At 35.8% G+C, this 16,473-nt stretch overlaps 1 protein-coding gene across 4 annotated transcripts in view; it reads left to right on the top strand.

Annotated features, from left to right (window-relative positions):
- LOC128550240 (vacuolar protein sorting-associated protein 18 homolog) overlaps positions 1-16,473 on the top strand; it is a 38,764-nt gene that overhangs the window by 2,705 nt on the left and 19,586 nt on the right. The window contains exons 1-9 of one of the 4 annotated variants that reach the window (XM_053528862.1): positions 1,707-1,817; positions 4,310-4,443; positions 4,867-4,943; positions 6,653-6,762; positions 7,974-8,122; positions 8,477-8,561; positions 11,505-11,584; positions 14,456-14,568; positions 15,307-15,398. In XM_053528862.1, the coding sequence (XP_053384837.1) occupies positions 4,366-4,443; positions 4,867-4,943; positions 6,653-6,762; positions 7,974-8,122; positions 8,477-8,561; positions 11,505-11,584; positions 14,456-14,568; positions 15,307-15,398 (784 nt within the window). In that variant the 5' untranslated portion in view covers positions 1,707-1,817; positions 4,310-4,365. The other 3 variants (XM_053528863.1, XM_053528865.1, XM_053528864.1) reach the window with 3 other exon arrangements.

The raw sequence follows: 16,473 nt of genomic DNA, 5'->3' as shown, positions 1-16,473 counted from the left end.
TGATATTGATAATATAATGAATATGATGCAACATGTTTGTGAACTTTGCTAATGCCAAAAATGTTTTAAAATAGTTCTTTTATCAATGTTGGCACATAACGTTAGTTAACTGGTCGCTTTCATTGTTGTTGTTTCTTTATCGAAGTAATCATCATCATCTTCCTCTTCTTCATTATCATCTTTATTACTACATTCAAACGGGTCTATAAAGACCACCCTTAGGAGAGCCAAAATGTGGTCTTTGTTGGGAGGTGGTCTTTATTCACAGGTTAAAATACACTGTGAATGTTAAAATTGGAAACAAAACATGTGGTCTTTAGAGTCAGGTGGTCTCTGCTCAGAGGTAGTCTTTAACACAGGTTTGACTGTATTGCTATTACTACTACTATTACTAATAACATTGTTATGGTTATCCTTTTCTGTGAAAAGGACAAGTTTTGACACGCTGTTGGTACAATTTACAACGATATGATGATGATGGTGATGATGAGGATGATGATGACGATGGTGATGATGATACTAATGATTACGATCAACAATGAACTAACGTTAAGATTTTGGCATTAACAAAGTCTTAATTCATTATTTAAGTTTTTTATTTTATTTGAAAAATGGCCAAAATGAACCAGTCATGAAATTAAGTGTGATAGATTAGTCCCAAAAAACTTCCACAGGTAGATTTTGCAATCCATGACGAATTTTCACGATTTATGAATGAGCTATCTATTTTCGTCATTTCAAAGGGAGGACACTCCAAAGAAATGCTTTTTTGTGTAAATGCAGATTTACCTTTTAAAAATTACTGTAAATCATAAAATGCGTGTGATTAAGTCGTATCTGACAATTATAGATGATTCTGAACATTTGAAATGAACTGTTCTTGTATAGAAAGCAATAAAATATATATTTTTAAATCAGAATATGTAATAAATACATTGTGCATATGGTAATTGCTGGGGGAAACAATGTTTGATTACTGGTACTAGTAGTTGTCATGAAGTTGCTGTTATTACGTACATTTTTAAGTATATTTATAATTAGCTCTTACTTGGGTTGGAGCCATATTGAATACAAATTTTTAATCACAATTTCTGTCAGCACCGTTAACTCGAAAAGTAAAATATATTCAGAAATTTGACCTCCTACAAAACAAAAGGCCGTCGTATTTTTGAGAAAAACTAGATGAAAATGCATAGTGTGTGTTACAGGTTTTTCATAAAATTCGTTTGTATCATAGCGAAAGCTATCCAATACTTTGAACAGTGATTACTGAGGTTATTAAAAATTTAAGAAATTGTATTAACTACTTTTTACTACCGTCAATAATGACTTTTTGCTGTTGTACTATTATTGTATTAAGAAAGATTAATAAAACAATATGATGTGTAAAAACCGAGAAGCTGGCATTAATCTGGGCTTTTAATGGCCTAAAAAACTGCCATAAAACTAGACAATTACATTAAAAAACTGAAAGGCCAAAACACCACTAACGTGTATCTAGTAAAAAAATGTTTTAGAAAAACAAATATCTGTTATAAACTGATTAATACCAACCTCTCTTTAAAACATAGGCTACTTGTCTACTACAGTCTTTCCATATTTTACATTGCGCCACACAAATTTAAAAATGAGAAGAAAAAAATGGAAAAGAAACTAGAGAGTACGGATTTGGTACGGTATAGAAGTAAAGGGAAAAAACGTATGGGAACGGATATTAGTGTCATCACAAATTCATTCGGACGGTTTTTGTTATTTTCCCAAGTCAGGAAATAGAATATTATTTTCCAAATTATTCGATTTCTGCTGCATATTTCATGGTATACCATATTTTGACAGATAAAATTGATATTTTCCATCATATAATTAAGCACCATATGATGTCATGAATTAGTTTTCTTTATCAGCAGAAAACTGAAACTTAAAAGTGGGAGGACCTTGTGTCATTGCACTTTACTAAACTTCTTTACCATAGATCACAGGCACTGGTCAGTATTTTTTTTCGAAAATCCCTTTTTTCACACAAATGTGATGTTTATACATTAGCCAATCAAAAAAAAAAGTGAAACATCCTGTCCAAAGGTGAACTACGCGAGCGTATTGCTAGGGAAGTTACTTAATGGCATACTTGTAGAACAGCATCCTCTGCATGTACCGTGATGTACGATTACACTTCAACTTTGATGATGTATTCTCCAATGACTCTGTGGACATCATCTGGAGAGGGTTAAAAACTGCACATGGCAAAGTGAGAAACGCATCTTCAACGCGTGTATGTTTTTAAAATGACATATGCCAAACGTATACATACACTGTACAGTCTGTTCTTCGCCTAAGCAGTGAGTCCGGGGAGCGACTGGACGGAAGACTTTAAAGGGTCCAGGCTCGGCGCAGATACAACAGCTGTGGGTAGAGCATTGACATTCCAAAGTGGTATGGTGCGTGGGAAAAATGAATGTTGATATACATTCACACAGCACTTTCGACCTAATACAAGACTGACCTCATAAATTGCTTCAATATTTACAGTTCAAGTCTCTACTGACAAAATGTTTCTGTTCAATTTCAGCTTGCCAAATGAAGTGATAAAACCATCACGTCCGCTAAATGTTTGGGCCAAATTATTAGCGAAAATAATTAAGCTTCAGAGATGTTATATGCTGCTGTGGATCTCTGAGCTGAAACCAACCCCGTATAGGAGAGATCGTGTTTGTATACAAATCAGTTGTATTTTCTATTTTTAGAACTGATAAGACAGTGATCGGGTGGACAGACGCTGAGCGTCCATGTTTTTTTGTAAACAGTGATGTTTTTCTAATGGCCTAAACTTTCTTAAAACAAAAGTTATATCAAGAATTTTTTGATCATTGGAAAGGTTATAAAACAAGCAATTTATTAATTACTTTTAATTATTATTTCGAAATAAAATGGATTAATTATGAACGCTTAACTTAGTGTTTTTCTAAAAGTTTTGAACATCACTACGCCGCTATTAAAATCATATGACATTTGAAATAGTTATTCATTTTAAAAAGATATTTGAATAAGAAAATATGAAAATCATAAGCATTTCAAAACTTTCTGAATTTTTAAAATCCATAAATGAGCCAAAAAGTTTTTAAAAATTAAAAATTCCGATCCTATATACAAACGATGCAAAAACATGTTTTGCCCACCACCAGATAAACAGGTGTTAATGCGTGATGTCACGGCGATCTCTCCTATTGAAACCTAGCCAGAAATTGTGCCAGAAGTCTGTCGCGCTATAATTTCATCAAATTAAATGCCATAGACTCACCTTTTAATTTAATATATCTTTACTCCATTTTTCTTCTGATTTCATAAAATGAACCATGAAACACCATTTGAAAACAAGTTATACCCAAAAGTTTCAAATGGGTACTGCATTCTGCAATATTTTGCCCACCATTGCAGTTGTCATGTGATCGAGGTATTCTTCATTTTGAAAACAAATCCTTATTTATGGAAATTTTTGTAAATTAAAACCTTCTATAGTATGATTTTATTTATTTTGTTAAAAATTCTTACATTTTTAAGTCAATTAAATTCATTAAATATCAAAAATTTTGATCTTGAAATTAAAAAATAAGCATATGCTTCAAACTTCACATGACGTCATCAGTTTCTCACGAGAGTCAATGCGCCAATTTTGCAGTTTTACCTGGTTAGGTAAACAAATAGGGTTACGCTATAACTTAATGGACGAGACCATCAGAATATAAAAATTTAGTTATGGTAGCTAGCCAGAACTACCAAATTATGTATCCTTTTGAAGTTAAAATTTTACCTGCAGTTACTGGTACTATCTCCAAAACTAATGCAGATACTGGATTGAAACTCAACAGATATTTTATCATTTAAGGTAATATTCCTGCTTCTGGGACAACAATTCGAATAGTCGAGCATTGGCTGTCTTATGAACAGCTCTTGTTTATGTAAGCCTTCAGTATCAGTTCCATCAGAAGCCATAGTTACAACTCCTAAGAGAAGAACATCATTGGTAATGACATCAAGTTGTACAGCCGCTTTGCGGCGACATGATTGAAATGTTTTGTCTCCTTGACTTACACCTAAATTTAGTTACTTACTGCTGTGAAATCAGTAGGATTCATGGGTTATAGTTTTTAATGATGCTTTTATTTAATAGGAAGAAAAAACATTTCATTGCTCAATTAGCTCAGCTGTAGGCCATTTTATCACTGACAAGGTTAATCAAGAATCTATGGAAGTAGATTCTCAAATTTATTTATTATAACTGTTCAACATTTATCGCGTTCTCATGTATTTACAGATTGAGTCATCAACACTTAGGATCTTGTTTGTTTCTATGTAGAGAACATCTTAGAGATGGCATCCATCCTAGATCAGTATGAGAATGCACAGGCCTCGTATACGATGCCAACTTCTCGCAGTATTCCTGAGCCTGTAAGTATTACTGGGTATTAACCCTTATGCTGGACACAACTGGTTCTGCCTTTGTGACCAGAGTAGATCATGATCAGCCTGCACATCCATGCAGTCTGATCATGATCTGCACTGTTCAACATTCAGTCAGTATCTTTTTGCTAAGCACCCCTTGACTGTTTAAATTGAAAGATGGACAAGTTCATTACAGAAATTTAGCAGGTTAATGTTTAAAGCTGCTTATTCATAGTTGCAGAGAAAATTGAAATACATACAGTCTTAAATGTTTAATTTGCATGCAGTTACATATAAAAATGTGTTTCAAAGATTGAGAAATGACATAGAAAAAAGTGTGAAGTTGTATTAGCTATGTATATAAACCAAAACGGCTTTGATGACTTGGAAAGTTTACAGTATGATATTTATGACCTGCATATATTACAGCTTGGGCCAGGATTTATTGATGCCAGATTTAATGATGAAGAGACACCAATCTTCGCAAGAAAGAAAATTAACTTCAAGTAAGATAATATACTGTCTGCTTTTCTCGAAGCCTGTACACATTCTTTTATCCACTGCTATGAACATTTGAGCCACGCCATGAGAAAATCAACTTAGTGGCTTTGCAACCAGCATGGAACCAGACCAGCCTGCGTATCTGCGCAGTCTGGTCAGGATCCATGCTGTTCGCTTTCAAAGCCTATTGCAATTAGAGAACCTGTTAGCGAACAGCATGGATCCTGACCAGACTGCGAGAATGTGCAGGCTGGTCTGGATCCATGCTGGTCGCAAACCCACTATGTTGGTTTTCTCATGGCATGGCTCATATTTTGATGTTCACTACATGTATCTGTATTTAAATCAAGACAGATTTTCATGTTTTTGTGCGAAAAAGAGCGACAACAGTTTGTTTCACAGTGTTTTCTTTCATTGAAGAATGATTTTTGAGGAAATTATTATGCTTCTTGTGCTGAAGACCCAAGAGGCATTTAGTTTTTGAACTGTCTGTCAGTCCATCAGTTCATGAGTCACACTTTCTTGTGTCAGGCCAGTTGTAATGAAACTTGGTATACATCATCAACATAACGTGGGAATGGGCATGCTATCTGGACTTTTATGTTCAGTCACTTTTTCTGGAGTACAGCTGTACTGTGAACCTTATTAATTATTCTATTAAGCATTTTCAGGGGGTATGTGTTGTTATACAATTTTGACATCATTCTTGTATTCACTTAAGTTAGAGTCTTTAATTAAAATCTTAAGAAATTTTGCTTTGTGATGTTAGAAATGTATGGTCAAAGGAAAATTAGGTTTCATCAGGGTTCGCACAGGCTTGAAAAGTACTTGAAAATGAAAGGCAGTCTTGAAAAGTCCTTGAAAACAAAATTTGTCTTGAAAAGTGCTTGAAAATTGCCCAAAGACCTTGAGAAGTACTTGAATTTCTTATTTTCTCGTATGCTAGACAATTAAAATCTCCCTGAAAATCAAAAGTAAATCTTTTAGAATAAAATCGGCAAGTTTCGAGCAATGGGTAGAGCTACGAAAACGCCGTAATAAAAAGGTCGAATGTGTTCGGGACGAAAGCAAAGTTTGGCTACGAATGTTTCATACTTTCTGTTAGCGTTGTCTCCCCTGACTAAAATGGCGTCAATGAATAACGGCTAGAATTTACAAGTCTGTGTAAGTATTATTTATAAATAAGTCCTTGAAAACTATAAGACTAGTGCTTGAAAAGTCCTTGAAAAGTCCTTGAATCTGACTTGGCCTTGTCTGTATGAACCCTGTTCATACCTGTACCTCTACCTACTACGTCTTTATGCTTATGTTACAAAATAACTAAAGGGTTCACATACACTTTGAACTCTGTTAAGCAGTTCCAAGACTTTTAATGTGCCCCTTCAAAGAAGGAGGGGTATATTGTTTTGCAGATGTCGGTCGGTTGGTATGTTGGTCGGTCTGTATGTAGACCAATCCGTTTCCGGATGATAACTCAAGAACGCTTGTTTCATTCTGATTTATACAGTACCACTGTGAGGAAAACTATGTTTGTTTCTATAAAAAAGTTGTTGCTGTTTGGAGGCTAACTGAATAAGAAACTGTTGTACTTGAAAAGAAAATGTCTACTGTTGTAGGGAGGTATTTGCTCTGAGGTGTTGTTAACTCAACAGAGGTTAGATTTTTAACTTGTACATCATTGAACAAGAAAAAAAGCTGTACTTTTCTTTTTCAGACCCGATGAGCCAATTACTCACCTTGTTGTGTGTAACAACTTCCTGGTTATGGCCATGACACATGGGGTTTTGATGAGACTTGATCTTGATCACGCCGACGAACATGAAAGTATGTACTGTAATCAATTTTTAGCTCCACTATTCGGAGAATAGGGGGGCTATACTACTTGCCCTGGCGTCGGCGTCGGCATGACCCTTCTTGGTTAAAGTTTTTCGGCAACCTTTGTTTTTCTGTCATATCTTTGTTACTATTGCTTATATCTTAATGTAACTTCACATAAACATTGTCCAGTATACAAACAATGTGTGTGTAGGGGCTGAGCCCATTATACCCAAGGTCAAGGTCACCAAGCTGTTATACTTAGGTTAATTTTAAGGTTAAAGTTTTTCGGCAACCTTTGTTTTTCTGTCATATCTTCGTTACTATAGCTTATATCTTACTCACTGTAACTTTACATAAACATTGTCCAGCATATAAACAAGGTATGTATAGGGACTGGGCCCCCATTATACCCAAGGTCACCAAGGTCTTATACTTAGGTTATTTTTAAGGTTAAAGTTTTTCGGCAACCTTTGTTTTTCTGTCATATCTTGGTTACTTTTGCTTATATCATACTGTAAGTTCAAATAAACATTGTCCAGCATACAACAAAATTAGTATAGGGGCTGAGCCCATTATACCCAAGTTCAAGGTCACCAAGGAGTTATACTTTGAATTATTTTCATGTTAAATTTTTTCGAAAGCTTCATTTATAGACATATCTTTGGTACTTCAAAAGATAATGACTTGAAATTAAAAGTATTGTTTATAATCATCTGCATGTGTGGCTACATACCCCATAACTCTAATTGTGATTTTGACCGAATTATTCCCCTTTTATACTTAAATTTTTTACAAACTTCATTTTCTGGACATAACTTGGGTACTATATAAGATAATGACTTGAAACTCAAAATATATCTTTATCATCATCATCTGCATGTGTTGTAACAATCCTTGTATTTAAATTTATGTATTTGATGGAATTTTGCCCCTTGGTGTATCTTCCTTTTAAAGTAGAGGTCTCTTATTCAGACATATATTCATTTTACTGTCAAATCCCTGAATAGTGGAGTGTGCTGTCTTACGGACAGCTCTTGTTACTACTGGTAGTATGTTTTATACCAAGAATTCAAGATGTTGTTAAACTTCATAGTTCTTGCCTACTAAGTTTTTGACTTTCTTACCGGTATTTTCATGCGTGGTGTAAACATACTAATTGCTGTGGTGTTGTCCTACGTGTAGTCGTATTTACTATGTAAATTATTTGTACTTTCCAGAGGTAGAGATATTTAAGAAAGGAGAGGAGAGAGTCCATAAGATATTTTTGGATCCGACTGGCAGACATCTTATCATCAGTCTAGAATCAACAGAAAATCTTTACTTGTCAAGAAACTCAAAGAAACCAAAACTAATTGTTAAGCTAAAGGTACTATACCAACACAGTAGATAAGGTTTTGTTTACAGTGTAATGTTACACCTGTCTGTGTTAAAACTAAAGGTACTGTACCAGCATAGTTGATAATGTTTTGCTTAATATAGCATAATGGTACTTTTCTGTTGTCAAGCTAAAGACAGACTTTAAAACACTTTGTATCATTTCATAGACACAACAAGATAACAGAAAGGACCTCATTTTCCATGCTGGCTGCACTAGCAGACTTGTCAATAATGGATGAAGAATAATATATAGTTTAAGTGATTTTTTTATTTAAGATTCGTTGCGACTAAAAAGCTTATTGGATGAGGATACTTATGAAATATTCATTTTTTTGAATTTAAGGGTCATCATATAGATAGTGTGGGATGGAATTGGCAGAATGCCAATGATAACACTACAGGTGCTATACTTTTAGGAACCAGCAAAGGTAAAATATACAAATGAGCCGTGCCATGGGAAAACCAACATAGTGGGTATGCGACCAGCATGGATCCAGACCAGCCTGCGCATCCGTGCAGTCTGGTCAGGATCCATGCTGTTCGCTAACAGTTTCTCCAATTCCAAAAGGCTTTAAAAGCGAACAGCATGGAGCCTGACCAGACTGCGCGGATGCGCAGGCTGGTCTGGATCCATGCTGGTTGCATACCCACTATGTTGGTTTTCTCATGGCACGGCTCAAATGGTCATATAACAGGGGAAATACTTATAGGAAATAGAAAAGGTATGTATACTAAAGGTCACACTGCAATACTTTTGGAACCAGTTAAGGTAAATATACAAATTACAAGAGATAAAACTTCTAGACCGTAAAGTCAGATATATGTTAAGAAACAACACTACAAGGGCTATACTTGTAGGATCCAGTAAAAGTACATGTAAATATGCAAAAACACTTCAGGTGTTATATTTTTTAGAACCAGTAAATATGTAAAGGGGCTATACTTTAGGAGCCAGTACATGTATGTTTGTGTATAGGGCGGCTTGACACATAAAGTATGTGCTCTTCACCACTGTACCTATGAGTCGTGCAACATCAAGTTGTAAAAATGAAATGAATGAACTGGCACGCAGAAAAGTGCCATTCAAATATTCCACATGACATTGCAAACACAACCAGCCGTGTCCAACTGTATAAAAACAGTTTGGTTAATTCCGAAAGACACGCATCAACACATCCCGACATGCACCAACAGTAGCCCGATGAACTCCCCGGAAACAATACCAGATAAATTCCCTTGCGAAGAATTAATGGCAAGTTAAGGCCTTTACGCGCGCGCAACGCTCCTTGCCTATCCGGTCCGAATCCGAAGCAACCCCCAAGCAAAACTGTTCACATGTCTTCTTCAAAGTTAATATCTTCCATGAAAAAGTGATTATGGAGATTTTTGTAAACCATTTGTTTTAAATCATTATTCATTATTCAGTTTGTAAGGACCTGGCTGGATCCTTATTGAAGGTGGGCACCAGTTCAACCGTGTAATCACTATGAATATCGTAGATGATAAGACAAAAGTGTTATGTAGTAATTGTGATGACCATCTAATCTGCCTTCTGTTCCCAAAAATATTTTTATATTTTATGTGTCATTGGTTACTTGCATTTGATTCAGATCAAAACGGCTGCTGTTTGTCACCCAAAAAACATCTACTGAGTCAACAAGCAATCTATCCATCCTAATATCCATGTGATCATAAAACAATTCAGGCGGCGAGACCACACCCGAAATCCGAAACCACACTAACCTATATCTCAACCCTAAGACAACAACAACAATCCTCTCCAAATTGTGACAATGCGAGATACTTACCTTAACACAATGAGTGAAACCATTAGGGCACCGCCATAGAACCATGTAAACTAAAATTCCGAATTCCGAGTATGTATCAAATTTTCGTCTGAATTTTGGACAGAATCTCTAATATTTAAACAATTTCAACGACCAAAAGCTTCTAGATCACCCATTCGTCCAGACCCCCGGTCATACCGTACGAACCTCACCTGCCCGAACTAAAATGGACCAAGCAGAAATGCACCGAACCGCCCCTCCAACATGCAGAGATACACCGCAACATAAAATCAAGCAGAACCAATTACCAAAGCATGTTCCGGATCTTGGAAAACTATGGTGGTTTACAAAAATCTCCATAATCACTTTTTCATGGAAGATATTAACTTTGAAGAAGACATGTGAACAGTTTTGCTTGGGGGTTGCTTCGGATTCGGACCGGATAGGCAAGGAGCGTTGCGCGCGCGTAAAGGCCTTAACTTCCCATTAATTCTTCGCAAGGGAATTTATCTGGTATTGTTTCCGGGGAGTTCATCGGGCTACTGTTGGTGCATGTCGGGATGTGTTGATGCGTGTCTTTCGGAATTAACCAAACTGTTTTTATACAGTTGGACACGGCTGGTTGTGTTTGCAATGTCATGTGGACATTTTTACAACTTGATGTTGCACGACTCATAGGTACAGTGGTGAAGAGCACATACTTTATGTGTCAAGCCGCCCTATACACAAACATAGAACCAGTAAATATGTAAAGGGGCTATACTTTAGGAGCCAGTACATGTAACTAATTACTATGAAAAAAAACTCTTCAAGTGTTACACTTCCAGTAACCAGTAAAGGTAAGTATACAAATGGTAACATTTCTCCGAGGTAAAGGTAAATATGCAGAAACACAACACCTGGCAGTACTCTGGAACTAGAAAAGGTCAGTTACAGATGGTAACATTTCTCCGAGGTAAAGGTAAATATGCAGAAACACAACACCTGGCAGTACTCTGGAACTAGAAAAGGTAAGTTACAGATGGTAACATTTCTCCGAGGAAAAGGTAAATATGCAGAAACACAACACCTGGCAGTACTCTGGAACTAGAAAAGGTCAGTTACAGATGGTAACATTTCTCCGAGGTAAAGGTAAATATGCAGAAACACAACACCTGGCAGTACTCTGGGACTAGAAAAGGTAAGTTACAGATGGTAACATTTCTAGAAGGAAAAGGTAAATATGCAAAAAATTTAAATTTCCATTTGACAGAATTGCCAGATTGTTGTAGCTATTGATACTTACTTCTATTTGGCAGGCCGGTGTCACTTTTTCTAAGATTATAAAGGAATATGAAATTAACTATGCCATCTTTTTAAAAGAATGCGCTCTATTTAAACCATTTTCTCTAAAGCTGTCATGTGTGAAGCAAAAGTGCACATGAACTAGGTATGTGCTTATGTAGAAGTGATACAGGATGCTTCTTACAATACATCATTTGAACCAGAAATTACTAGTTTTAAATTTATGATATGAATTGGTACTCAGCAGTAGTAATTGTTGTTGTGGAAACTGAATGCAGTTATTCTCTACCTTGTTTGTAGGTTGTATATTTGAGACAGAGTTAGTGGCTAATGATGACAGTAAATTTTGGCAAGGAAACCTTGATCAGTACCTAAAACAGGTATACTTTATAACTTCTCCTTAATTGGTTGTTTTACAAAGTGTAGTTCTATTTTTAGCTTGACTATTCGAAGAATATGGAAGCTATCCTACTCACCCCGGTGTCAGCGTGAGCGTTGGCATGAGCGTGAGCGTCACACAAATGTTAAAGTTTGCGTACCACCCCAAATATTTTCAAAGTCCATTGAGTTATTGCTTTGATATTTTGCATACTTGTTTACCATCATGACTCCAGTCTATAAAAAGGAGGAGGCAACTCTATCAAGCATTTTGACTGAATTATGGCCCCTTTTCGACTTAGAATAAATGTTAAAGTTTGCGTACCACCCTAAATATTTTCAAAGTCCATTGAGATATTGCTTTCATATTTTGCATACTTGTTTACCATCATGACTCCAGTCTGTAAAAAGGAGGAGGCAACTCTATCAAGCATTTTGACTGAATTATGGCCCCTTTTCGACTTAGAATAAATGTTAAAGTTTGCGTACCACCCTAAATATTTTCAAAGTCCATTGAGATATTGCTTTCATATTTTACATACTTGTTTACCATCATGACCCCAGTCTGTTAAAAGGAGGAGGCAACTCTATCAAGCATTTTGACTGAATTATGGCCCCTTTTCGACTTAAAATAAATGTTAAAGTTTGCGTACCACCCTAAATATTTTCAAAGTCCATTGAGATATTGCTTTGATATTTTACATACTTGTTTACCATCATGACCCCAGTCTGTTAAAAGGAGGAGGCAACTCTATCAAGCATTTTGACTGAATTATGGCCCCTTTTCGACTTAGAATAAATGTTAAAGTTTGCGTACCACCCTAAATATTTTCAAAGTCCATTGAGATATTGCTTTCATATTTTGCGTACTTGTTTACCATCATGACCCCAGTCTGTAAAAAGGAGGAGGCAACTCTATCAAGCATTTTGACTGAATTATGGCCCCTTTTCGACTTAGAATATGCTTATTGTAATGTTAAAGTTTTACTCATAGCTTATATTATACTATCAAGTACTGAGAATAGTCGAGCCCGCTGTCCACTGACAGCTCTTGTTTTTTTTCCCCATGAACATTATTAAATTTTCAAGATGCAATCATTCTGATATTCACCATGTTTGGTAGCAAGAATTGATAGAATTTTGGTAATCATTTTAATTTGTAAATGAGTATTTGCTTACAAGTTTATAAAATAAGGGAAAATTATAGGCCAGCATATCCACTGTTTACCTTTTCCTTAATGTTTCAGAGAACAGTACATACCAGACTTACTAATTTCGTGATCATTATTAAAAACCAAGAGTTTGCAAACTATGCCTTTCTATAGCCTTAGTCTTGTTCTTTTACTTAAGGGCCTCCGTGGCCAAGTGGTTAAGGTCACTGACTTCAAATCACTTGCCCCTCATCGATGTGGGTTTGAGCCTTACTTGGGGCATTGAATTCCTCATGTGAGGAAGCCACCCAGACGGCTTATGGAAGGTCTGTGGTTCTGCTCAGGTGCCCGCTTGTGTTGAAATAATGCACAGAGGGGCACCAGGTGTCTTCCTTCACCATCAAAGTTGACCTATAATTGTGTCGGTGCGAGGTTAAACCCAACAAAATAAATAAATGGTCTTTTATTTAGATTTTAATTTGAATGACTAACAGTGTAAATACTGTTTTCTTAGTTTTTAAACCCGCCGGTTGAGGTAACTATTGGTAGTGTAATATTTTTGTTATTGTAATGTACGGACAATTTAGTGAAATGAATAGAAACATATTGTTTTGATTGGCTGATTTCAATATTGTGTTGTTCAGTTGGTTTGAAAGTCTGTTTTAACCTAACTGTATATTTATAGTGGTGTCATAGATTGTCATTTCAAGGGTTCAACGCAACAAGGGCGTATCTACATATAATTATTATATGTAGATACGCCCTTATTGCGTTGAACCCTCGATTTGTGTGTTAAGCTTTAAGCAATTTTTCTTTTTCACTAGTACATGTTTTATAGAGTTTATATTGTAGCTTTTTTCATTAAACTTTACTTAACCCTTAGCCTGCTGGCGGCAGATGATTCTGCCTTTGCGACCAGTGCAGACCAAGATCAGCCTGCACATCCGTGCAGTCTGATCATGGTCTGCACTGTTCGCTATTCAGTCAGTAAATTTTCAGTGAAAACCCCTTTGAGTAATAAGTGGTACTGTCCAAATTGAAAGATGGACCAGTCCATTATAGAAATATAGCAGGGTAAGGGTTAAGTTGTGTCATGTGTAAAGTCTTTTTACTTTTGCATTTTGCTTACAGTAAAATTGTGATCTGCTAAATTTTACTTCATTTATTCGGCAATCAAATTCTTGCTGTAGCAGGATTGACAGTTGATTTACCTCAGCTGAAAACAGATTTCCATTTATTTTCTGAATGGAATTGTTTCGTTATTAATTGGCTCTATATATTATTTCATATAAATATGTTTGTACTTTAGTAAGGTATTATATTTAAGAAATAATGTATCCCAAAGAGTGACTGGGAGCTGTTCAAGTATGCTGGTTGGTGAGTCACCAGCTAGTGGTTCCAGGATGTTTACTGATTGCATTTCAGCCCGGTACCCGGCATTAAAGAATAGGATTAGGAAATATGTACATGACAAATATGTCATATACCGGTAAATTAAAATCGATGGCCCTTTCAAAAAGTGACAATATAAGAAACAGATTCTTTACATTTTGTAAATTAAGTGTAGTATTTACCAGAATGATGTAATTTGTGGCAGTATTTTGATTTTTCTTTTTGATTGAGTGTGATTGGTAGAGAAGAAATTTACTATTATTACTGGAACTGAAGAGTAAATTATGTATGAATACCGTAGCACTTACACAATCATTCCTATACTTGTAGCTGTTTAGCCTGAAAGGATCTCACGGTGAGCCTATAACTGGTATAGAGTTTGACAGAATGCCGTCCGAGTCCATGACAGAATACCAGTACTATATTCTAGTCACTACACCAGGGTACGTATAGATCTGCATTATATTAACCCTTACCCTGCTAAATTTCTATAATGAACGTGTCCGTCTTGCAATTTGGACTTTACCGTTAAGTGTTAAGAGGGGTGTTTACCAAAAAGATACTGACTGAATAGTGAGCAGTGCAGATCTTGATCAGACTGCATCAATGTGCCGGCTGATCAACATCTGCACTGGTCGCAAAGACAGAATCAATCCTGTCCAGCATAGTAAGGGTTAACATCTACCACCAAGGTTTTCTAATCCGTTGAAGACTAATTACATTGTATTATGATCAGCATATTACAAGAAGAACAGAAAACATATACATTGCTTATGTTATTGGAGACAAATGTTATATTTTCATAGTTTAAGTTAAAGCTTTTGTTGAGGAAATGTTTATAAATCATTAATAATGAGAATAGTGCCTATAAACAAGAAACTAGCATGGCTTATTTAATTTTTAAGAAAGTTTAAATGAATAATCAGTGTAAATTCTGTAAGTGTTGACAATTGCATAGGGAATTCGGGCATAATTATGTAATATAAGCTTGCCACTAGTTGAAATAAGGGCCATGACAGGGAATCAAACCTGGATTGCTGGCATTGTAATCCAACTTGCTAACCACTTTGCCACTGACTCCCTGATACCAATAGAGGCTTGAATCTCAATTTCTGGGTTGTGGGTTTTTATCTGCTTAGGAAATTGAAACTGAAATTTAATGTAACTAACAATTATTTCAGAAAATTGTACCAGTTTTTAGGATGTGTTTCCAAGACAACAGAACCACCAATGTTTCAACAACTTTTTCAACAGTTTGAAGATCAACAAAACAGTAAGTCTTTACAATTAAATGAGCCGTGCCATGGGAAAACCAACATAGTGGCTTTGCGACCAGCATGGATCCAGACCAGCCTGCGCATCCGCGATAACGGTTTCTCTAATTCCAATAGGCTTTGAAAGCGAACAGCATGGATCCTGACCAGACTGCGCGGATGCGCAGGCTGGTCTGGATCCTTGCTAGTCGCAAAGCCACTATGTTGGTTTTCCCATGGCACGGCTCAATTATGAATGGTTTTGTTTGCGCTTTCATTTAGAAATACATATGATATACAAATCCATGTTTATATGAATTACACATCCATATTCAAATAATGGAGGAAAGCCTTTAATGCGTACTTTAAACAATCATTGTATTGCATCCCCACATAAGACGCATAATTCATATTTTGTAGTTACAGCTTTGTTTTAATCTAAAGACTGATCTGATTTTGCATACTTTTAAAGTTATAAATCTGTTAAACAAATCAATTTACAGCAGTTATGTATTTCTTTTACATTTTAATAAGATGGTGTACAAGTCTGCATGTTTTTGCAGGTAGTCATATACTTCTTTATCAGTACTGATCTATGGAACAAATTTCTGGTTGTTTATAATTCATAACCTTTCATGTTCAGTTGTAGTTTAGGAACAGTGAAAATTATAAAATGATATACAACCACACTCTCTCATATGACACCAGTACTGGTTTCCAAGAAGCAGACTCGAGAGTGATACAATTCAGTTTAAAGTTTTCACAAAGATCTAAAATAAATTGGTATAAACTAAACTTACAGATGTTATCATATTTGACATATGTTTGATTTGAAAATTTTTAGCTGTTAGCGGCATTGAAAGTTCACTAAGGGTCACATGTTTATCACCACTTGACAACAGAAGAAAGTCAGGTCTGTACTTGGTAATGGTGATTTAATGGGGATTGGTGGAACAGTCTTCCCTATCCTTTTCATTGTGCATTAACCTTGCTTGCCTTCCTACCAGTGTCAAGCGAAGAGTTAAATTCATCTCTCCTTTACATGGCTACAGGTTGTCCTCGGTGAAGTCTTGGAGTTGCTCTTTGGTCAAACTG

This window comes from Mercenaria mercenaria, chromosome 17 (assembly GCF_021730395.1).
Source record: "Mercenaria mercenaria strain notata chromosome 17, MADL_Memer_1, whole genome shotgun sequence".
In the NCBI taxonomy this organism is placed as follows: Eukaryota; Metazoa; Mollusca; class Bivalvia; order Venerida; family Veneridae; genus Mercenaria; species Mercenaria mercenaria.
Note: the sequence above shows the minus strand (reverse complement) of the source record. Positions and strands in the feature narration are given on the sequence as shown.